The 23,389-nt window shown below is 37.1% G+C and overlaps 3 protein-coding genes across 5 annotated transcripts in view; 1 reads left to right on the top strand and 2 right to left on the bottom strand.

Moving 5' to 3' along the window:
* The window catches only part of LOC106638514 (neprilysin-11), an 81,929-nt gene extending 62,575 nt beyond the window's left edge, over nucleotides 1-19,354 (top strand). For 2 of the 3 annotated variants that reach the window (XM_089590620.1, XM_014351722.3), the window contains 8 exons: nucleotides 8,801-9,015; nucleotides 10,477-10,653; nucleotides 11,243-11,405; nucleotides 11,860-11,908; nucleotides 13,107-13,174; nucleotides 15,327-15,463; nucleotides 18,330-18,494; nucleotides 19,038-19,354. In XM_089590620.1, coding sequence (XP_089446746.1) covers nucleotides 8,801-9,015; nucleotides 10,477-10,653; nucleotides 11,243-11,405; nucleotides 11,860-11,908; nucleotides 13,107-13,174; nucleotides 15,327-15,463; nucleotides 18,330-18,494; nucleotides 19,038-19,214 — 1,151 coding nt within the window. In that variant the 3' untranslated portion in view covers nucleotides 19,215-19,354. Of the gene's footprint in view, nucleotides 1-8,800; nucleotides 9,016-10,476; nucleotides 10,654-11,242; nucleotides 11,406-11,859; nucleotides 11,909-13,106; nucleotides 13,175-15,326; nucleotides 15,464-16,124; nucleotides 16,230-18,329; nucleotides 18,495-19,037 lie in introns of those variants that run through there. The other variant, XM_089590621.1, reaches the window with a different exon arrangement.
* Nucleotides 653-1,657, bottom strand: LOC149375085 (longitudinals lacking protein, isoforms N/O/W/X/Y-like). The gene is made up of 4 exons (XM_089590622.1): nucleotides 1,436-1,657; nucleotides 1,254-1,357; nucleotides 1,011-1,198; nucleotides 653-741 (listed from the first exon to the last, which is right to left on the bottom strand). The coding sequence occupies exons 1-4, from the start codon at nucleotides 1,543-1,545 to the stop codon at nucleotides 682-684; spliced, it is 462 nt and encodes a 153-aa protein (XP_089446748.1). The 5' UTR covers nucleotides 1,546-1,657; the 3' UTR covers nucleotides 653-681.
* Nucleotides 4,727-22,457, bottom strand: LOC106638449 (p21-activated protein kinase-interacting protein 1-like). The gene is made up of 5 exons (XM_014351604.2): nucleotides 22,286-22,457; nucleotides 21,878-22,040; nucleotides 20,684-21,793; nucleotides 19,023-19,231; nucleotides 4,727-4,912 (listed from the first exon to the last, which is right to left on the bottom strand). Exons 1-3 carry the CDS (start codon nucleotides 22,361-22,363, stop codon nucleotides 20,697-20,699), a joined length of 1,338 nt encoding a protein of 445 aa, XP_014207090.2. The 5' UTR covers nucleotides 22,364-22,457; the 3' UTR covers nucleotides 4,727-4,912; nucleotides 19,023-19,231; nucleotides 20,684-20,696.
* Nucleotides 22,458-23,389: the final 932 nt, after the last annotated feature.

Here is a 23,389-nt window from a genome sequence, read left to right as displayed (position 1 = left end):
ATCCCCGTGTATGTTATCATATTTAAGGTATGCTTTACATGCACATTTTTGTTAGTAAACGTGTGACACTTGACGTTACTTCCAATAAAACATTCATAGTTTTTTTTTTTTTTTTTTTTTATTTCTTTTTTTACATACATTACCACCCAAAGGCTTGGATATGGCTATTTTGACACCAAATAATGTGTTGAGCCAAACGGTAGAGTCTCGCGAAACGATAACAATGGAATAAAACAGCGGGTGAAAGGTTTTGAAGACGCTCAATTCCCACACAAAGAAGAAAAAAATCTGAAAAAATTTTGCAAATGAACTGTATAAACTTGAGTGTTTTTTTACTATATAAAATTATTCGATGTTTATAGATTTCAAACAACGTATTTTTATACCCCAAAAAAATCTTAAACAGTGCAGATGCATGAGTGGTCTATTTTTAAATATACATATTAATTTGTCATGTATTATTTTCTTTTTAATTTTTACTTGCTGTCTATTTTATTAGGTAATAAAATAATACATGAGAACATTATACTTATAAAATACTTACAAAGAAAATGAATTAAAATTTATTTTACAACATTATAAAATCATTAGTCAATATACACAGTAATTAATATATTTCATTGGTCTCAAATGACAAAAATCCGGTATCCTTTCAACAGCACTTCAAAATTGAATGGTCCTTTATGCTTTGTGTCCGTTTACTTTTGCAATCGTAATAACTGACGACAAGTTCTTTGATTTCTACGATAAAAAAAAGGGTGATTCGATGTAAGACAAATAAATCAATGTGACCGAACTTACAATTAGTGGAAATATACAAGAAGTAATTACGACAAAAACAATTGTTATTAGTAAATACAGTGTTAAAATAACGCGATCGCTTAAGTATTTCAAATCTAAAGATGAGACATTGAAATTTATTATTTTAAAGATTTTTCAAAATATATAATTTCCTTCACGAGTAGATAAGTTTAATATGTATATTAAAAAAGAAAAAAATGATATCTTACATTTTTAGGGCACTTTTTTAAATGCCTTTTTACTTGATATTTGAATGCATTGATGTACGAACAGTGTGGACAGCCAAAACCAGGGTCCTTTTGGCAAGCGAATTTTTGATGTCTCGTTAAAATAGAAATTGTATTGTATGACTTTCCGCATCCGACGCACACGTGTCTCGTATCTGGCAAACCTAGTTCTAAAAATATCAAAACGTTATTTTGCAGTACACACAATTTTTCAAATTATCTCACCTTTTCGATGGGCATTCCACAAGTGTGTCTTGATATCTGCTTTCCACTTGCTTTTGTAAGGACACAGAGCACAACCCAAATGTGGTTCCTTCCTACATACATACCTTAATACGTGCAAGGAATAAGTAAGTTACACAATATAATGTATTATATATTATAACAAGTACATGTACAACGTGTACCTTATGTGTCTATTCAAATGGCGTCTGTCAGAATAACGTCTACCACATTGATGGCACTTGAGTTGGTCATGTAATAGTTGTATTCGATGTCTCATTTTATTTTCCTTCATCGTTGCTGAACTTTCCACCTTCGATGTTGTTTGTTTCAACGACTCGTCATTAAACGGTGTAGGTATCGATAAATCATCTATTGTCACTTTATCCTTCTGTAAATCTAGATTTTTCACGTCCCCAATGAAATCTAGGATAATAGAATACTAATGTCAAAATTAATTTTAATCTTCCATTATTGCATGACTGTCTCAAAGCATAAAAATCATCCACGTAAAAAAAAATATAGTACAAACGTTATACGTCATTTTTTTTCTGTCTCATTTGCAAAACAAACAGCAAGCAGTCTTTATACGTAAATTGTTGAATGAATCTTACTTTTTTTGGGTTCAGTGGATTCAATTTTTAAGCATTTATTGGCGCTTAGTTCTTGAGGATTTTCAAGTAGGTAGTAAGTAACATAGAAGATTGGTTTTTTTCCCTGCTCTTCTGGTAATGATTTATCCAATGATTGATCACGTGTTGGCGGATTGATTGGAAAATCTTCTATAATTACATCCTCTGCTAAATCCAGAGTTTCCGTTTTAATGGCTAACTTAGTATCTAAAACATAAAATTTACAACGTTTACTGCTGTTTTTCTTAATCAAACAATAAAGATTTATGAGGCAGAGAATCAAGTATATTGTACCAGTCGAAAACACGTTCACCATGGTTTTTTATTTAATATTTAGAATAAAATTCTACATTCAGAGTCCCCTACAGTGTCACTTAATTACAAAACAGTATTTTCCATACATTTTTTTTTCATAAGAAATTACCCATAAAAATGTTCATGCACGAATATGTTAAAAGACAGATGAATATAATTATATGTAGGCACATGTATCTAGACTTAATGGGTTTTTTTAAATTAAAACAAACAACATTATTGTAGTAAATTTTTTTATTTACAATGTTTTGAATATTATTTTCATAAAGCTGATCCACCTGCATGAATTTGTTATGTTCAGTCATTCTATAGTTAATATAAATTGATACAAGCGACTTGATACGAATAAGTATGGGTTTATTTTTCCAAAAAATTAAATAAAATTTTTTTTATTAAACACCGCTGTACATTTTCAAAATTATATTATATTACTTAAAAAATAGTCGAATAAGATAAATACAACTTTTTTTAAAGTGTATACAAAATATTTTCAGTACAAAGTTTTATTCTTAAAAATCTGCCATATTTCATGAACTTTTTGAAAGTTAACTAGAAGAAATAATTTACGAAAAATTAGCAGATATTATACTTAGTTATTTCGTGGTTTTACACTACTAAAAATTGAGACATACACGCGTTAACAAAAGAATTTGAAGCAATGAGTGGTCAAATAATTAATCAACTTCTAAAAGTTTAGTTGCGGCTTCATTCATCCTGCCAACTCACCTGTAAAGAGCATAAGTAATTGTATTGATGGTTGACAAATGAGAAAGTTGGGCTTGCAATAAAAATACTTTGATTGTGTTAAGGAGGTTGGAACTTATATTTATATATTTTACATAAAATCTTTTATTCTGTACAATAAGTTTTTAACACATGGATTATAATAAGTTTATGTTGTACATAAAAAAAAAATTTTCTTCTCACCTTATATTACACATAACAAATTAAATGGGTTAGTAAAAGTCATCAAAGCAATCAAATTAAAAAAAAAAATATACTTTTAATAATTAATGATTAAAACATATCTTCTAATTTATCGAGAACGTATACGCATGACAATAATTTTAAAAATAAAATTTTCCTCTCGTAATTTATAAAATTATTTTTTTTTTTTATCGCAGTAGCCTAAGTGAAATTTTTGCCATGTATACCCCAACAGTGTTTTTTTAAATCTGCCTTCCACTTGCTTTTATATGAACAATAAGGACAGGAGAATCTAGGAGGTACGTTACATTCAAACTTGAGATGTTGAGATAACGTTCTTTTGTTTTGATACGATTTTTGACATTGAGTACATTCGTATCTCGGCTTGTCTAGTAGCTGTTCAACGTAAGACTTCTCTGTTCTTGGGTATACTATTGTTGTATTGGTAGGTAAATATGGTGTTTGTAAATTTTGCATGGAATTGTCTAGAACCCCGAAAAATTACAAAATTTGTAATTATAATCTCCACAATAACATCTTTCTTTTCAGCCAGGATTAAAATAAAACTCTTAAATATATATGCATGGTTTAGGGGATTTAAAATTGTTTTACCTCTTTCAACTGGACCTTGAATGTTTTCGTATATGTCTATCGAAGACCCATCAATAACAATCATGTCGCTTGGTAAATACAGAGTTTCGTATTTCAGTGATCGAATATCTGTAAAAGAGAGTACAATTTTTATTTTTATTTTGAATGTTTTTTTTGGGTCATAACACTACAGTGTTCAATTTTATTATAAACTATCATTTTCGTAATCATTCAATATCTGAAAAAAAATACAAGAAAACAAAACAAAAATAAATAAATTATGAAATACAACTATAATAGTTATTTACGTAACAAGTGCGGAAAAGACGATTTCCCGCACGAGTAGTGATTGACTCACACGAGTGCCGGAGTTGACGGGAACGAGTACCAGTTGAGCACACGAGTGCGTAGCACGAGTGTGATCGCAAGGTACGAGTTACCGTCACCGGCCACGAGTGCGAGTCTATCACACGAGTGCGGGAAATCGTCCCGCACGAGTTGCGTACAAGTTTTTTCGCAATGTGTGAGGAAAATAGGTACAAAATAGGTTTGAATTTTGATTTCCAGTGTGTAGCAAAATTTTTTCCGGTGTGTGGCAAAACCTTTTCCACACACCTTTTCCGCACACTGTGCGGCAAAAACCTTTGCCGCACACTTTTTCCACACACTGTGCGACAAAAACCTTTGCCACACACCTTTTCCGCACAGTGTGCGGAAAAACCTTTGCCGCACACCTTTGTCGCACACAATGTGGGAAAATCGATTTTCCACACTAATACCAGTGCGGAAAACACCCATTTTCCGCATACTATTGCGAAAAATATTTTAACATCTTTAATTAATTTTTAAAGCTCCTGCTCTTATTTTTTGTGAAGGACTAAAGGTTTTGTTAGGAATTGGCATGCATAGTCGTGTACATTAATACAAATTAAATTACAGAGGTATTTTTGAAATAAAACACAAGTTTGATGGTATTAAAATTTAATTACTAATATTTAATATCTTTCTTCAACGTTGAATTAATCTTTCATGCGTTGATTTCAATTATCATAGTCGCAGTAATTATAACTACGAAAGCCATGACTTTGTATGGTTGTGGGTCTCGGTGTTTCTTCATAAGACGTTTAATAAATAAAAAATATTTTCCTTCCGTTTCTGTTGGGTTAAAAATTTTTTTGACAGCAAGTAATCTTGTATCTGAAACATTAAAAAATTGTATCAGTTAGTGTTATCTTTTTCTAAATAACGTATTGAAAAATGTTGCGATATTGCTTGTAACCTGAAAAAAATTTATAAAATCCACAAGTCTGTCAGTTGTAAATAGGTATAGACTTATCATCTATGATAAGTTAGTAATAGTACAGCTCGTCAAACTTATGCGTGTCATCACATCATTTTTTATACATTATATTTAGGTAGCCATGCGTTACCACACCCTAGCAGGTTTTTGTTGGTGAAGAAAAAATACCGTTCAATACTTTTCAATGATGTGCCTTTAAAAAATATTTAAAAATAAAAAAAGTTGAATACAACTGTCAGTAAACAACAGTTTTTTTGTTAATTTAAGTACCCTAATATAATTTTTTTATCGAGGTGATGATATTATCATGTACTAATATCAAATTATTTGTAAATAAATACACAACAATAGATAAAAAATTAAGATTCCACCGCAGGTCTACTTTTAAGACCTTGTTAACATCACTTTTATTCAACGATCGCGCTATTCATCCCAACCTTGGTAGAGCTACGATCTAAAAATTCTAAATAATTTTTATTAATTCAGTAAATGTTAAAAATACACCGTACATTAATGATACGCCTGTTAACAAATCACATTTTATTTGAAGCTCGATAACTGACGAAAAGATATTTTAGTGCATCCAATGCGAGAAAAGGGACGCAAAGTTTTAATGATTAAAGCGGTAACATGAACAAATCATTCGACATATTCATATAGGCAAGTTGGACATACCGACGATAACAGTCGTGACTCGCGAACTATTGATTTTCGATGAACTTTACGTATAGGGCGCACAATGAGCGCTACGTCGATACTTGCAATGCATATTAAAGTGTATAGAAACGTCAATAGATTAAAACGTGAATACCTATACATGCAGCAAAAAGTACACCAGCTCCGTTTCACCCTGTGTAATCAATAAAATATCAGCAACTGAAAAATACCAAAATAACGAACGGCAAACTATCCTCTGGGATGGATAAAAAAAGTGTACCTCTCAAACTCTCGTTACAAAGTGTCCATGTCACATGCATGCAACGAAAACGGAAAAAATTGCAGATGCAAAGAAGTGACCGGAGCGGACGGCGACTAAAATGCAATTTATCGTGCCGAGGGTGTGTATTGCATGACACGTGACGGCATCGGTGTCCGAGGATACAGCTTTTACGGGTGAAAAAGAAGCTTAAAAAATAGGGGGGAGGAGGTGAAAGGAATTCTCCTTTTTGTCGGAGAGTAGAAATTTATGTCGGGGCGAAATAAGGGTCGGCGGGTAGTAAAAAAAAAAAAAAAAATCCTCGTGCCAGCGACGTTTTTAGAGACTCCGAGCTTATCGGGTTTCGTTGATGTCGAGGGGGTCAGACGTCGTTGGCTTGACGGAGATCTTTTGCTTTACTGATTCAAATGTTTGGAAAAACTTCTTTTTTTTTTCACACGGATTTCAGATAGGAAAGTGTTGGGGTACAAAGACGGATGACTCGTCAATCAGTTTTTTTTTTTTTTTTGTTGTTTTTTCTCACCAGAACGTTACTCGAGTTGGTGCAAACGTGACATTTTATTTCTGAATATACAATGTAGTACCTATTTATACTGCACTAAAAAAAATTTTTTTTTTTATCACAACTTGTGAAACGTATTACAGGAATACAATTTTTCCAGCATATTTATGTTCTGTGAAATATTGCTTTGCGTGTTTATTATATTTTAATCAGTAGTAAAAACAAAATTTACCAGAAAAAAAAAAAAAACTATGTTAAAAAACGAACAAAGTAATCGTACCCGCTGCTTAACAGTGATATAAAATACGTAGGGATTTGTTAAACCTTTCCCAAAGTCGTGTCTGTCAATAATGTCGCAGTGAATTTCCATCGCCAACCCTCCGATACCGTTCGGAAATTCTCGGAATTCCATCCCGTTAGATGGATCCCGGCAAATATAAACCGTAGCAAAGCAAAATAAATATTTTTCCACTCTCATATTATACGATCGAGCATTAAAAATTCCGACCCCGCGCACCAAACCCACGCGTACCTGTATATCAATTCAGCCGGAAATGCTTTCTCTACGAAAAAAAAAAAAAAAAAAAAAAAAAAGAAACCAACAATGAGAGCCGGCCCCTCGTTTTCTGGGCGATCGGCTCCAATCAGTCAGCAGCACGAAAATATCTACGGTGCTACATGCACACCGGTACAGGGTATAGGTACGCTGATCTTCCTTCATCTATCCGGTTTCGACAAGAACGCTCGTAGAGAGAAAAAACACTTCTTTTATACACACTCGTTTCCACGGGGGAAGCTCATAGCCACTGTGCACGAGAAAGATAGTAGGTACATACATACGAGTAAGTATGGTCGTCGAGTTTGAGAAATCGAGCGCAAAAGCTTCTCTCGTGCTGCTATTGCAAACGTGTTGTATATACTTCAGAGCGCGAGCTTGCAAGATCCGGCTTCGCGTTGTAACTCTCATTGTCTCTCGTTTCTTTTCATTTTTCCTTTCGTTTCATCGCACAGCTGTAACTTTTATAATTCCAGCTTCCCGCGCTCTTTCCTTCCATGCCGCTGGTTTTTATTTATATCGCAATGTCCTTGCGCCAATAGTACGACTTTCAACGATGTAAACGCGGCGTCTGCATTGAAAAAAAAAAAAAAAAAAAATCAACTCGCTCCTTTACCCAACAATATAGCAATGGAGAGTACGTCGTGATAATATTCCCTTCTTTGAACAATGCATTTTTAACTTTTTTTTTTTTTTTTTTCATCATTTTTGTAGGTGACGATTCATGCAAATAGGCGTCAAACAACATAGTGTCGTCTATGCCTTTGTATGACGCGTAGCAGATAGGGACGTTCGTTCGGCTAAACATGTACATGTACGTATAAGCGCGGTGGCGATGCGTCGTTGCGAGAGAAGGGAAGAAAATCAGATGAGCCAGAGGGAGAGATGTACTGTATATGTAGGCGGAGCCACGCGAGCGACGGGTTGGGAATTTGGCAGAAAATCGATTTCGCCGATGATCAATTGGCGCTGCTGGATGCTCGATTAATGCCGGCTATAGCTGCTCGTGACGATATTTGCTCCGGTAGTTGTTGGGGATTGGCTGCGGTTGGGTGTTTTTTTTTTTTTTTTTTTTTTTTTTTATTTACTGTTGATACTATTGTTTGTAGGGGCATATACGCTTTGGCGTTCGAGGTTTTTTATGGATTAGATTCAATGGGTGGTGCGAGAGAGCGATGTTAGCATCGCGAGGAGTCTCATCTAACAAACTACATCAAGTCTAATAAATGTATAAAACGCACAAATATTTGTACTCACTTTTCGATAAATTTAAAGGGCATACAGTTTCGAGGAGAAAAAATTTACGGAAGCAAGGAAAATTTTTCGCTCAAGTTTATCGAAAATTAATTTGTACAAGACAGAAACACGGGTTGCTTTTGTTACCTCAGTTTAATATGCTACAAAAAAGCTGACAAGGGAGTTAAAAACAGGAAAAAAAAGAAATAAATAATTTCGTCAAAACATCACAGCAGGTGTCTCGAAAACTCGATTTAAACGGCAAATACCAAACCAAACTAGTCCATTTGGGTCCAACGAAATCGTAAAAAATCTCGAAATTCAATAATCAACGAGCAAAGCCAAAAAACCCCCACCCCCCGTAACATTACACCGCCGACTCAGCTCTCCCTTCATTACCTCCTTTGCTTTCCCGTTAATTACCCAGAGCAAACATTTGGCAAACGCCCCCGTGGCGCGGCCGATAAAATTTCCTCCCTTCATCCACTCGCTCGCGCGCATATGTACAATGTATGTATGTATGTATGTACCATAAAAGTGGGTGTGTGTTACAGCGAGGTACGTGTGGTGGAGCGTTTTCTCATCGCTGGCGCCGCTGACGCTGCAACGGTTCCACGATCTCGGCTTCGAGTTCACGCGCAAGGCGTTCGGCCTGAAGGAAATGACGCCCAGATGGAAGCGCTGCACCAGCAACGTCAACTCCGCCTTTGGCATGGCTCTCAGCTACGTTTACGTGCTAAGGCACTTTGACGGCGAGGCGCGAGAAAAGGTCAGTTTTGCTTTCTTTTTCTTTTATTTATTTATTATTTTTTTTATTTTTTACATCACCGATGCCCAATGTTCTTTGCCCATTGCTTACTTGAGCGATGAGCCCAATTGTGATGAAAAAAAATCCCCTGCACTAGAGCTTATATGTTTTGTTAATTCAATCACACGTTACGTGTGCTCCTCAAAAGGTTGCAGAATATTGCATTGCGTTTCTCAAAAAATCGAAAATTTGCGCGAATAATATACGGTTCATACGCTACCATTGTTTCAAACTATATCTATACCCTCACCCTCCAAATGATCAAATTTCAAGGCAAACAACTACCCTGTCCTTCGTCGTTTGATTTTTACCGACCAAACGCATCCAGCCGACCCCTCGCTTCCCGACTTTTCACTCATTAATGTCTATCCGGGAAGTCCTCGAGCGACACAAAAAATTTCACAACATACACCCCCATGTACGGGCGGCTCGATCTCTACAAAACCTCCCTCGTTGGAGACCCTCTGTTGTGCGTATACGTATACAGACCGAGTTTTCCCACCGTATACGTGGGGATTTCTTGATTTCTCCTCTTTTTCCTTGCACCCTTGTTGGGCAGTCGAAGGAATCGCGTTATTTATTGCGCCTCGGGTGTGAATGGGGGATGAGGGCCCGGCGGAAGGAAAAGATAGCAGTTTTTATTCCATGCACCCGTACAACGAAATAACTCCGCGAGACTGGAAGATCATCAAAGTAGGGTACGCGTGTGATGAACGAGCGAGCTCTGGTACATATATATATATATATATATATATATATATATATATATATATTTGTATCTTTACTTATATATGCCAGAGAGTGGGTTGATCGTGACGTGTTGATTTTTCATTGAGGCGAACGGAAACGATCGATTTTTTTTTCTTTACTCGCCAAAAAAAAGGAAAAAGACGCCGGACAGGTAAGAGCAGGGATGTGCTTTTTTTTTCTCCCCTCCTCCCGAGTTACCGAGCTCTGCTATACCTTGGATTCCAGGTTGAAGTAACCCTTGGCACTTTTGCTTCTTCCCCTCTGCATGTAACCAACACAATTGTGTGTATGTTGCCCTTGCCCTTTTTTTTTCCTAGCTTGGAATCAAAGGAGGAGGAGGAAGAGCTCATCGAGTTTCCCCAAGCACGAAAAGAGCCGTGAGTGCACTTGCGGTTTTTTATTTTCTTCCTTTGCGGGATCAAAGGCCCAAGTGGCATCACTTTTCACATTTTCCCCCGGAAAGGTGGATTTTTCTCGCCACGTTTACCCTGAAACATCATATTTCTCGATACGTATACGGGTCAGGGACTATAGGCAACTTTGCTGGTAACGAGGGGCTATATAATAAAACGCAATGCAACAATAAGCCCCTGCATGTGCCACGTGGGTAAAACAATCCAAAGGCAAAGATAATTATTTTGTACGGGTGTACACGCAATGGGGATGATGCAGGCGCTGAAAATGCTGACGGACGTGCGGATGGCTTTCGACAGCATGGTCTCGGAGCTCGACTGGATGGACGGGGACACGCGAGCCAGAGCCCACCGCAAGTTGCACGCGATGCGGCCCTTCGTTGGTTTTCCCGAGTGGATCATGAATCCCGACAAACTCGACGCATTCTACAAAAGGGTGAGTGTTTTTTTTTTTTTTTTGAGAGAGAGAGAGAGAAGGAAAGAGAGGGGATATTTGTGTCCTTACATGTCGTTGGCGTGTATACACTTTGCAATGAATAAATCCACGTGAAAGTGCCGAGACGGTGAAAAAAGGGCAGCTCACAGCTCAATGTGGATTCGATCGAGGCAACTGTATATACCCCTGCAGCCACAAACTTTTCAAAATGATGAGTCAGACGCTACCGGAGATGGCTAATGGGAAGGGGGGCAAAACCCTCAAAGAGATCAGAGCGGGAGGCTTTCTCTTAATTACTAGGCCCACACCGATGAAAGGCCATTCGAATATTTTGTTTTTGCTGTTGCTTTTTCTACACCAACTTCAAATATATATTTGGCTTCAGTATTTGATGAAAGGAAAAAATGTTATGTTCACCCCCCTCGAACGAAACGAAAAGTTGTGCAATGTATATATGTACGTAAGTGCACGAGGAAAGGACGATGTACATAGGGTTAGCGTGATATCTAAAAGCGCCGAGGGGTGTACAGGCACTGTGTGTAATATATATATGTATGTATATATGTATTCGATACCGAACTCGCCGCAGGCCGAGGTGATCGAGGGCAAGCTGTTCGAGACGTTTCTCAAGCTGACCGACGTTAACGTGAGGAAGAGCTTGCGCAGCCTCAGGGAGAAACCAGACAAAAACAGGTGGATAAGCACCGGGACGACCGTCAACGCCTTTTACAGCGCCATACTCAACTCCGTCAGTGAGTACATTATTCGATATATATACAGGTGTATACACGCGATGAGGAAACCTTGATCTCTCCCCGTTTACCGCGAAACCACTTTCAAGCTTCGGCTTTTCGATGATGCCCAAGTGCTTTGGGGTCGGTGTGCTTGAATTCTTTCACGGAGCCCTTGGCTTAATTTTTAATTCCGTCGACAATTCGATGTGCCCCGATTTGTATATAAAAAATTCAAGTGGCTGCGCCTGTCGTCAAAGTTTTTGGAGGTACAAAAGTATCTGGAAAGGTGACGGTACGCCATTTTTTCACTTTGTTTTATATTTATCGATTTGACGGTCGCTGGTGAGCGCCCCCCGTACAAAGCTTACACCCAAAGGGTGAGAAGAAAAAAAAAAAAAAAAAAAGATCTCGAGACAACCCGAGAACACACAGAAGAAAGGGAAGGTTTAATCGAGACAATCATATTTTCCAGCCTTCCCGGCCGGGATTCTCCATCCTCCCTTCTACGGTAATGGACTCGAGTAAGTATGGCACAAATGCACACAGCTTTCACGTACACACCTGCTCCTGGATTTTTAATGTTTCATCGCCAAGTCAAAAATTCCATACACGCCGAGTACATACAAAAGAAAGTCAGTCCCTGTAGAGTACGACGTACATAAAGCTCGTACACCCTCCGGGGGGCGGGGGGAGAACTTGAGGAATTCTCTGAAGCGAAATTTCATTCCTGAAATTCCTCGAGTTATTCCTGTGCCGGATGTATTGTGCTGATTCTCTTTCCCCTCTGTATTTACGTCTTTATTTATTCCTTTCTGGGGACACTGAAATTTTCATCCCCTGCTTCCTTGGACGCAACTCCGGGCCGGTGTCACGGAAGCGTATCTGATCCTTTGTTAATTATTCATACATAAACTTACGCGACGAGTTTTGGCCATTTGAAAAAATGTTTGAACATACCTTTCAGAAAATTCATCAGTTATGGATCCGACGTAAATCCGTGCTGCACTCGGTTGAATTTTTCAAAGACAATCCGATTGAGTCGTGTCTTTCAATAACCCATATGGTTGTTCCCTGGATATATACATTGTACGTATATAGACTTGGATGCTTTTCCCAAAAGTGCAATACATTGTTTATGTCAAAAAAGTTTTTTTTTTTTTTTTAGCAAAAACGATGCAATTTTAATGAAAAAACTTGAAAGAGTCAAAGAATTTGAAGCAAATACAGTAAACTTTGATATTGAAAATGTATAATAAAGTTATCAACCAAAAAAATTTTTTTTCTCAATAATTACATCGTGAATAGTGGCGAATGAAAAAAAATTTTTAGCAAAAAAAATGCACTTTATTCGGGGGGGGAACATTTTTTTTTTTAAAGCATTGAAAAAATCTATGATGTTTCATAAAAAACAGGCACAAAATCAACGACCAGAGAAAATTCGCGTGCAATTTTTGATGAAAAATTTTAATCAAGCTCGCGTAAAAATTCTGCCAAATTTTCCACGGTTAAACTGAAAAAAAAAAAAAAAAAAAAAAAAAAAAAATTTATACACTCGCGATATAACAACCCAAATGACAATAACAGTGTGCAGCGCTTGCAGCTTCGTGCGCATGCATCACTGACGGTCACCCTATCAACACACTCACCCACACGAACGCAGACACTCGAGAGACATCGATGATACAGCCTAATGGATATATTCTTCAATTATTCTCGCAGGTCCATAAACTACGGCGCTATGGGAGCGATAATGGGCCACGAATTAACGCACGGCTTCGACGACCAAGGTAAGTGAGTACATGTGTGCGTGTTCACGCGAGGGAGAAGAGCCATCGCTCGATTTAGCCTCACTCTATTACGCCGCTATACGTATAATATATACGTAGCGCACACAAGAGCCGGAATGACGCGCTTGCCTCTTAACGTTACTTGGCGTGTAACGGCCAATTTTGCCCTGAGATATACAACATCGGGGATCGAAATTTTCACAAACCCCCCATCGCCTATACCACGGAAATCCAATCCTGCAGATATAGGGCGGTGTGGGGCAAAGAGCAGATGGGATATGATAATTGTTTGAAATCGCTCGCGTGTGTTATTCAAATGTCGATCCGTCGGTTGTGGAGATCTTATCATCTCCGTTTCTCATTTTTCTTTTTTTCTTCTTCATTTTCAGTATGTTCCGTTACGCTCGCAATTTGTTTGTTTCTCATTTTTACACATTGCTTTGTGAGGGGGAAGAGTTTTATTCAGTTATTCAGCCGTTTTTTAATAATATGTGTGACATAAGAAAAATACACGTTTAAATGTACATAGATAATATTATGACGTTTTCGTAATTTTGTAAAAAATGTATTAATTTGAAAAAAAAAATAATAATAATAATAATGATAATTAGAAGTAAAAATTTTTTTGAGCGTTTAAGTTTTAAAAATAATTAATTACAATTAATTTAAATATATTTATATTGCAAGGTACACATTGATCTATCGATGAAAAAATGAAAATCGTTAGTAGTTCATATTAGATAAAATGTAAATATTTTGAAGGAAAAAAAAAAAACAAAAAAACAAAAAAAAAACAAACAAAAAAAGTGACTCAAAACAATGTTACGCTGTAATGACGAGTGTGTTGATTCATTGAAATTGAACAGAAATTATGTCTTGTTGATAAAGCTCACGGTATCGGAAAAAAATACATTAAAATGATATTAAGCACGTATCTGTTGTCAAGACTCTCATTGTTTATTAATAAACTTCTAAGAAGTTGTCACTTGTTTTTATTAGATACAGCGTAGAAATGTCGAAAAAAAATTAAAACTACATTACACTACGATAACGTATGTATGCTTCATTAAAATTGTATTAAAGTACACTTATAGGTATACTTTTATCAGATGAAGCGTAGAAATTTCTAAAAAACTTAATTAAAACAATGTCTAGTGCATTTCCGGAATAAAAACACGTATCGATGATTTAACAATTTATTTGAAATACTTTTCATTGCAAAGATTTAGTGATTCTATACGTTTATCACCGCTATACAGGAAAAATTAGTATAGAATTTTATATTAAATTAGATTTCACTTTTAAAGTACAATGTGTGTAATGTACATGAGAAAATCCACAAAAAGATCCCGTTCTAGTCCCCCATATTATTAAAAAAAAAAATTTTTTTTTTGAGATCCAGTTTCTCTACTATTCCAATATTTTTCGATACTCGCTCGTACACAGGTATACTCTGTAACCAGACTTCGTATGTATCCTTCTTTGCCATTTTCCTTATTGGAGCACATTAAACTCGTACCCCCCAAAATGGGAACATCGATACTCACGTGTGTATATACAACACCCTTGATGCCAACCCCTTTCCCGTAACGAAAAAAAAAAAAAGACGGTAGGAGGGGCGAGGGTAATTGCATTCCCTCGTAGTATACCCAACGAAATGCACGACACAAACAGCGAAAATCACAACAACGCAGCCGAGGTCCGGGGTAAATTCCAAGCGCTCCGTGTGCGCTTTCCCTCATGAAAATTTCACGAGTTTTCGCACAGCAACAGCGTGTCTGCACGCGTGAAGCACCCCCCGTCCCACCCTTTTCTCTCTCTTTCCCTCCCCTTACCAGCGACTTGTTAATTATCTACTGTGGGCGGAAGAAGGGTAGGATGCAAATTTTCCCTCTCGGGGGAGAAAAGAACGGGAGAAAGGAGGGGGCTCCTTAATCTTATGCAAAGTGGCCGTGTAATGCGAGCTATTCTCCGCGGCTGCTTGTGCGAGCGCACTGTTTGGGGTGTTTAAGTCGAGAAAAAGAAAGAAGAAGAAAAAGAGAAAAAGAAACCGAGTGTTACTACCCTCCGCCCCCCTTTTTTTTGTCCTTCTTTTGTTTCGGCGAGGGAAAATCGTTCAAATCTGAGGTGATCTTGTCGTTCGGTGTTGCAGGCAGGAGGTACGACGAGAACGGGAATCTGCGCCAGTGGTGGAGCGACGAGACGCTCAAGCACTACCAGAGCAAAGTCGAGTGCATCATCAAACAGTACGGCAGTTACCGTCTACCCGAGCTAGGTAACAATTTCACGGTGAGTGCTTACCACCCCCTACCTTACGCCCCAACCCTCCGTTTTATGTATATATATTTACTTTCGGACTCGGGGAAAATTGCTTTTTCAAATAATTTGCGCACTGCCACGTGGTTTTTTTAAAAAATCTCTACGTATGCGTGTCATTTTCTCCACGACCCCTACCTTCCTACGCGCTTTTTTCCACCAAAAACGTCCTCGCAGCTTTACCCTCCTACTATACACATATACACGTATGGGACTATTTTTTTTATTGAGTACTGTATATACACCGTAACAAGGAGGATTTCCATCAAAAATAACGCACTATATACTTACAGAAGCAAACTTTATCGTTCAAGCGTTTGAAAATTTTCTAAAAACAATCGAGCCGAAGAGGATACTCTATTGTTTGGGTTTGATGTTTTTCCACGCATCTGTCGTTTTTTTTTTTTTTCGAAGATGAAAACGTTTCGTCAACACAAAGGGGCGCTCTCGTGTCGTATAATGTTATTGTATGTAGAGCAAGGGGTCAGGTGTACTCGGCCGAGCGAGGCTTTTCGTTATTCATACGCGTTACGGGAGTGGTTTTGCTCGACGTATATGACTTGCTTGCTTGTTTGTCGCCGCTCTTGCGATTTAGCGATCGACTTCGTTTCGCGAGTCGTTAATTTTTTTTAAGCCTCCCGTAAGGATTTCAGGGAGTTCGAGTCGATGATGAACAGTCGTCGTAAAACAGTGCGCCCAACTCCTCTGCGCACACGTATACAGAGAAAAAGATGTATGAGCTTCAATGGCACGCGCTGATGCATCGGTTTCCAATTACCGACGATAAAACGGCGATCGCTCCGTAATTCTTTAATTGAACCTTTTGTGTTTTTTTTTCTCTTGCTCCCCTTCCGACACATAACGCAAGTGCCGCCGACGTTTCTCCGAGCGATACATCAAACGAAGGTATATACAACACTGCACTTATTGCTGCGGGAACAAAAAAATCCTCGAGCGCCCCCTTGAAAGATCCCCCGGTACATACACACATCGGATTGTCCGTGTAATATATTACTTGCTGTGTTTTTCCGCAAGGAATTTTCCTCCCCCGCGCGTCGTGGATACAAATACATTTTTTTTTTTTTTTGTTTGTTTGAAAAATCGGGTTACAGGGTGCATGAGGAAAGGCCGTGGAGGAGGAATCACGCGTAGCTCGATATTCAATTTTCTACGGGAGTCTGAATTTCAAAGCAGCTTTGCTCTGGGCGTTATACCCCCTTTTTTTTCAGAAAATAAGATCGATGCGCGGATACGTATAGGAATCTTCGAACGTGTGGTCTACTTACTTTCGCGCGTCGATGAATCAATTTTCGAAACAATTTGCCTGTAGGCCTTTTTTGATCTCCTCCCCATCTGCTCCGACTTTTTCCCTCCTCGACGGGAATATCGCTACTATTTTTTTTTATTTTATAAATCCTTCGCTATATGTTTCTGAACAGGAAAGAAAGAAAAAAAAAAATACAATTCCAGGGTTTGCTCGCGGAAATTTTCGAAAAGTCAAACGGAAGAGAAAACCCCTTCTCCACCCGCATTACGGGAAAGAGCTCAAGCTTCTTCCGCTCGAACGTTTCGAGCGCACTAAATTACACAAAGTACATATATACATCTCAAACTCGTTCGCATGAATGGATTAAAAAGTTGCCCTCATGTCTACACGTTATATATATGCACAAGGAACAAAACCTCGCACGTGGCCATGCATGTACGTGGGGGGCTTTCAATATTATTGCCGTGAGTTCGACGTGACGATTTTCACGCGCATAGCCGACCTATAAACCTAATGGGTTTCTACCGATCGGGAGGGAGGGGGGAGTGTTTTATCGCCCACTTTCAATTCGAAAGTCCATTATGATAACCACATATAGTGGGGCGAAGGAAAAAAAAAAACAGTTGATCACCGAACGAGAAAAGACCACGGGTGCGGGGAGTGCCACCTGTATTTTGGAAAATATGAAAAAGAACAATGGTATTTTACGCTTTGAAAAAGTTGCAGTCTAATCGCACCTTCCTAATGATACGCAAACTATACCAACGACACTAAAAACTCAACTGAAAGCATCATCACCTCCCCCCCCATCAATTATTTGTAGATTTATTCAATTTTTATCTTTGTTTTTTTTTTCAACATGATTTTTTGCTAGAATTGAGATGAATTTCTTTACAGCAAAAACAAACAAAAAAAAAAACAATTATTGAAACAGTATTAGAAAAAAAAAAAAAAAAAAACGAAAAAACTTTGATAAATAAAACGTACAAGAAAAAAAGAAATGTTCATTCGGAATGTTTTAAAAATCCATAAAATCATCGCGCCCGAGTGAGTCCGAAATCGAAGGCAATCTAAAAGCACAGTATCGTACAATATGTACATGTGCACGCAAGCGAAACAACGGCAATCGAAAAGTACAAAACTTACAACAGCCGAGCGTAATATAATAAGCTTTTCCCCGGAAACCATTTCCCCCCCCCTACCCTTTTCATCCCATGGCCCAGCATCCGCGAGCAAGTATGTATACATAACAAGGAGACACAGCACGGAGGAATCAATTCCCTTTCGATGCGCGTAGAGCGAGAGGGCGAATAGAGGGAGAAAGTTCTCCCCCCGAGTATATGATATCGTTTCCCCGTTGCGCAGGTATCGCGTTCCGCTTTACATGCAAAACTAATTCGGAACCGGTTACGTGAGGGGGGAGCGCCTTTATTACCCTCGACTCGCGATGAACTCACCCCACCTCCCCCCGGGGGGGACGTAAAAATATGGTACACGTATACAGTTTTGTTCGATCGCTGAGCTATCGGTTGGTTAATAATTCCCGATCGTCCGTGTTCGTTTAATCGACAGGTGAACGGTATAAACACCCAAGGTGAGAATATAGCGGACAACGGTGGTATTCGCGAGGCTTATCGGGCCTACGAGAAACTGAGGTCGCGCAGCCCAAATCAACTGGCGTTGCCTGGTCTTGTCGACTACAGTCAAGAGCAGCTCTTCTTCATTGGTTTTGCACAGGTATGTATTTTTTTTTTTTTTTTTTTTTTTTTTTTTTTGGTGAAAGGAGAATGACGTCTGACCAAAGACGGACCTCTTTCACTATACCGATTCGTGGAACTTTTTTGTTTTATTCTTCAAATTACAACAAAAAAAACGGACACTTTGATCATTGTAGCTAGATCAACTGCACCTTTTAACTTTTTATTGCATACTATGTAGTATAGTAACCATAAAACGCTCAACGGCAAGGATGCATTTTTTAGGTACACTGAAAGCGCGATAAAGAATGTTTTACTTTTTATAAACAATGATTCGCTCGACACCTCTATACGATGTAGGACAACTTTTAAAATCTAACACAAAAAAAGGCTGTAGAGTGCAAAACCTGTTATCCTTTCTGCATCTACTTTTTTTTTTGTTTTTTTTTTTTTATTCTCTTCAACATTTTTCGATTTTCGATCGAATTAAAGTAGCAATTACTCGATAAACAAATAAACCAACAAAGCGTATACAAAATGTAATTTTTTGGTTAAAATGTGTACTTACCCTGATTCCCCGCAGGTCTGGTGCGGCAACAACACGAACGGTGCCCTCAAGTCGAAGCTCATCGAGGGTGTGCACGCACCAAATCACTTCCGGGTTATCGGCACTTTGTCGAACAACGCGGACTTTGCCAAAGCTTGGAAGTGCCCAATCGGTAGTCCCATGAATCCGGCCCACAAGTGCATCCTATGGTGATGATGATGATGGTGCACCTAAATTTGACAGCAGTACTTTTTTTACATTACACGTGTATCGTGAATTAAACTGTTTGTTGGCTTTTGTCCGCTTAAAAAGGGATTTGCGTGCGTGGATGCGAGAGTTAGAACGAGAATTTTTTTTTTTTTTTAAAGATGTTTGTTTGGGAGCAATGTTATTCATTTATTTGCCAAGTGGACGGAAGTGTACTTATATAATATGTACAGAGTCGGTGGTGACTGTCAACGTGTCAAATAGTGTTAGTGATAGGAAAACAAATTAAAATAATGTAATAATTGTAATTGTTAAGTTAAAAAAAAAAAAAAAAAAAAAAAAACCAGAAATCAAAGGAGGATACTGATCGATGGAAAATTGACATAACTTGTGTGCTTTGACAATCAAACATTTTTTCGATAGAAATAGTAGGAAATTTACCATTTCTGAGTAACTTTGATATTTTTCCAGAAGACCAGAGACGTACTTATAGCGAGTTTTAATGTTTACTTTTTATTCTTTATATGTAATACTTAGGCTATTAATTATGAATATCCGAATTTAATCGCAGATATAGGGAACAAATCTATAAAAAAAATATATATGTATTTTTTATATCAATCCTCCTTTGTATATTAAGTGTTTGAAGAAATCTAAGAATCAACTGTGAGCGTGTCCGAATCCCAGTGATTAGGAGTATCGAATGTTTTTTGTTTTTAATTAATTGTAAATATTTATTGATAAAACAGTCGCGATTCTGTGGAGTGTAAATAATAAAAGAAGCGGTTATATGCGAGCAGAAGTTAAGTTGTATGATAAAATAAAGTGCAGATCTGATGCAAATTTTTGTTTGACAAACGCAAAACTGTTGGAATCTCTAAAAATATGCAGTATTAATATTAACTTTTTATTTCAAATACCGGATCTGAATAATAAGTATCGACTAATAATTTTTTTTTTTTTATTACGTTAGTAACTTTTTTGTATTTCATGAGGCAATAATCTTATCAAGACCAACGAAATAAAGTGTAATAATTTACAATCATAATGTAAGAAAAATAAAATTGTTCGAAAAATTACAATGGTAGTTTTTAATTTCACATCATTTATTATGGATTAAGTATTTTCAATATACAATTCTTTTGTCCAAGAAATATAAGAAGCTGGACCGTTTCTTACTCAACATTCGTCCTAAGTATCTTGATTAAAAATTACTTTACATTCTTCACTTTATTTGAAATTATTACACTAAATATCACATAGTCATAATTATTACTAACGTAGTAAAATTAATTAAATGATAGTTGAATGTTAGTAATTATATGCAAGAGCAAGATTTTTTTTACCAGGCGTCAAGCTAGTATACATGATTCACGTAAAGAATGAAAAGAAGTATGAATTTTAAATCCCTCTTTCACAATAACATCGATCTTAAAATTATTAATAAAATAATTTGATTTAAAAAAAAAATTTACATTATCCTTCGTTTTAGGAAGTTGTTTTTTTCTTCTTCTTCTTCATCATCACAGCTGTACCCGTAGTATTTTTGGAAATTTTTTGTTTTTTAGTTGATACGCCTGTATTTTCCACTCGTTGGTTTTTTCTTTTATTGTTATTTAAAGTGACCGTTTTCTTCTTTTTAATATTTTTAATAGGTTCACTGGAAGCAGTTCGTTTCTTATTTTCCACTTGTTTCGGTAAGTCAGCCTTCAATTTTTTTGGTTGCAATACATTTTCGGTATTGTTATTGTTTTCCAATGATTTACGTTTGTTTTTTCTATTTCGTTTGTTTTTGACCAGTTTCGTGTCTTCCTCTTCTATAATCACATGCTGTCTTAATCTTGATTTGTCAGGATTCTTGGCAACTTCTTTTTCTACTTCTACAACTTCAGACTTTTTAACTTTCAGGTATGGACAAGATGTCAGTGCCATACAAGAAATTCTAGCACTACAATTAACTTCATTCAACAATGTGAGTTTATCTTTTTCAAATGACCATACTTTTATTTCACCTGAACTCGAAGCAGAGACCAATAACTCTCCATTACAGGCTAAACATTTTACTCTAGCAGAGTGGGCTTGGAATTCAATTTTAGTTTCATTTTTGAGATCAAAAATGCAGATTTTCCCATCAGCTAAGCCAATAGCAATGAACTCATCATTGAGATACTCGACAGAAGCTACTTTAGTCTCAAAGTCTATTTCCTTTTCGATTCCTGCAGTTTCCACTGAATAAATATCTATTTTGTTATTGGCAGCAATCAAGTAGCTGACACCGCTGGGACTCCATTTCAAAACACTGATATTTTTGGCATCCGCTTTCCATCTGGGTACTAAATTTGTAGCATAAGCTTGTCTACCTTTAACCAGATTCCATGTTCTCAAGACTCCATCGTGACCAGTTGTGAGGGCAATTTTTCCCGTGGGATGGATAGCCAAGGTGTCAACTGACGAACCTTTGTGAGGCTTTAGCCAATGTTTCTCAAGTTGCCAATTACCACATCTAACAATTCCAATACTTCCATCACTGCTGGCCGTCATTATGTGCGACCCATCAGGGGTGAAGGAAATGCTGTTAATTGTATCTGTTAAGAAAATACAAGTTATTACTAAATGACTGAAAATGTTTGTTATTACAATTGACAAATGAAACTGAACTCATAACTAACCATTGTGATGCACTAGTTTGCCACTTTCAGCTCTGCTGCGCAGATCATACAAGCAAACTGTGTCATCTGCAGCTGCAGAAGCCAAGTAGTGCTTTGAACTGGCCACGCTTCTGATGCTAGCAAGATGACTGTGCATAGCGAAACTCTGCTCCATTTTGTACTTCTATAAAAATCAAAACAATAACGGTTTCGTTATCAACAACATTGCAACTACTTGTGCATAATTTTAATGACTATCAAAATTAACTAAGACCACGTCAGCAAAAAAGTGCAAAACATACAGTTATTCAATGATTTTAATACCAATATAGGACAAAAATAAATATTGCTAAAATAAGAAGGGAATACCGCACATGCCGAAGGATAACCTCAATACCGAAGATAACTCCCGGTAAACGTTGTACTTACGTTGACGACATCGTCGACGGTGTAACCGAGTAGGAACTGCTCGTAAGTTCCAACCACCACCTCCAAATTCGGCGACATCCCGGAATTTCAACTTTGCACTCAATACGTTTTAAAAAATCACACACGTTTTCTAACGAAAGTAATGCGTTCTCAAGTGTGTCAACAACGTACATATGTATATAAACCTGTAGCGCGGAAACTTAGAGAATATATACAATTATGGGTCTATTCCGCAAATGCTGCCAGCAGTTAAGTTACGTAGGTCGTGGTAACGCCGCATGGTCGGGCAGCGCTAGCGTCAACCTGTACTAACTGTCGGTGGGTTCCGCATGTCAACAAACTTTGATATTTTTTAGGCAGGTTAAGTATACGTCCTTAACCGCCTTTTTCACTAACGTTTAGAATAATGATTGAGACAATCAATGATTGTATCATGAGTTTTTGTATAAAGTTCAATTTATACAAATAAGTTGGTAAATATAGGCACACATGATTAATATTTAAACATTTTAAGCTGTATAAATATATAACATAGATTCCAAATATGCATTATTACCGCTGGAATATGCTAACAAAACCAAATATCCGTCTTTCTCACCCAGCAAAATAATAGGTATCTGTATAATCCTGTATCAATTTATTGCACACATGCGAAATGTTCAATGACAGTAAACAATGACATAATTTCAAACTTTACTTTTAACTCTTCATTTCACACGTAATTTTACAATGCAATTGATAAATTATTATTCATACAAAAGTATTAATATTCTTATAGGAGGTCGATTTTCAGGCAAAAGATTATTTGTAAACTTGCCGTAAACAGCACAGCCAATGTCAACTTTTTATTTTCTATCTACACAACTAGTTGCGGCTGGTTTTAGCGTTTCAGATTTCTAAACTAAAAAGTGGCCCTAAAATTCTGAAGGAAAGCTTTAGATATTTTAGGCCATAGAGCCATGTTGTCAATTATAAACCAGCCGCAACTTATTTGACAGATACAAAATGAAAATTCAACATTTTTTGTGCTGTTTGCGGCAAGTTTACAATTTATCTATTACTCGAAAGTATAAATATATAGGAGGTCAATATTCGAATGAAACA

The sequence above is a fragment of the Copidosoma floridanum genome, unplaced genomic scaffold, assembly GCF_036245765.1.
Source record: "Copidosoma floridanum isolate Cflo_tuat_1 unplaced genomic scaffold, Cflo_Japanese_pri ptg000012l, whole genome shotgun sequence".
Taxonomy (NCBI): domain Eukaryota; kingdom Metazoa; phylum Arthropoda; class Insecta; order Hymenoptera; family Encyrtidae; genus Copidosoma; species Copidosoma floridanum.
Note: the sequence above shows the minus strand (reverse complement) of the source record. Positions and strands in the feature narration are given on the sequence as shown.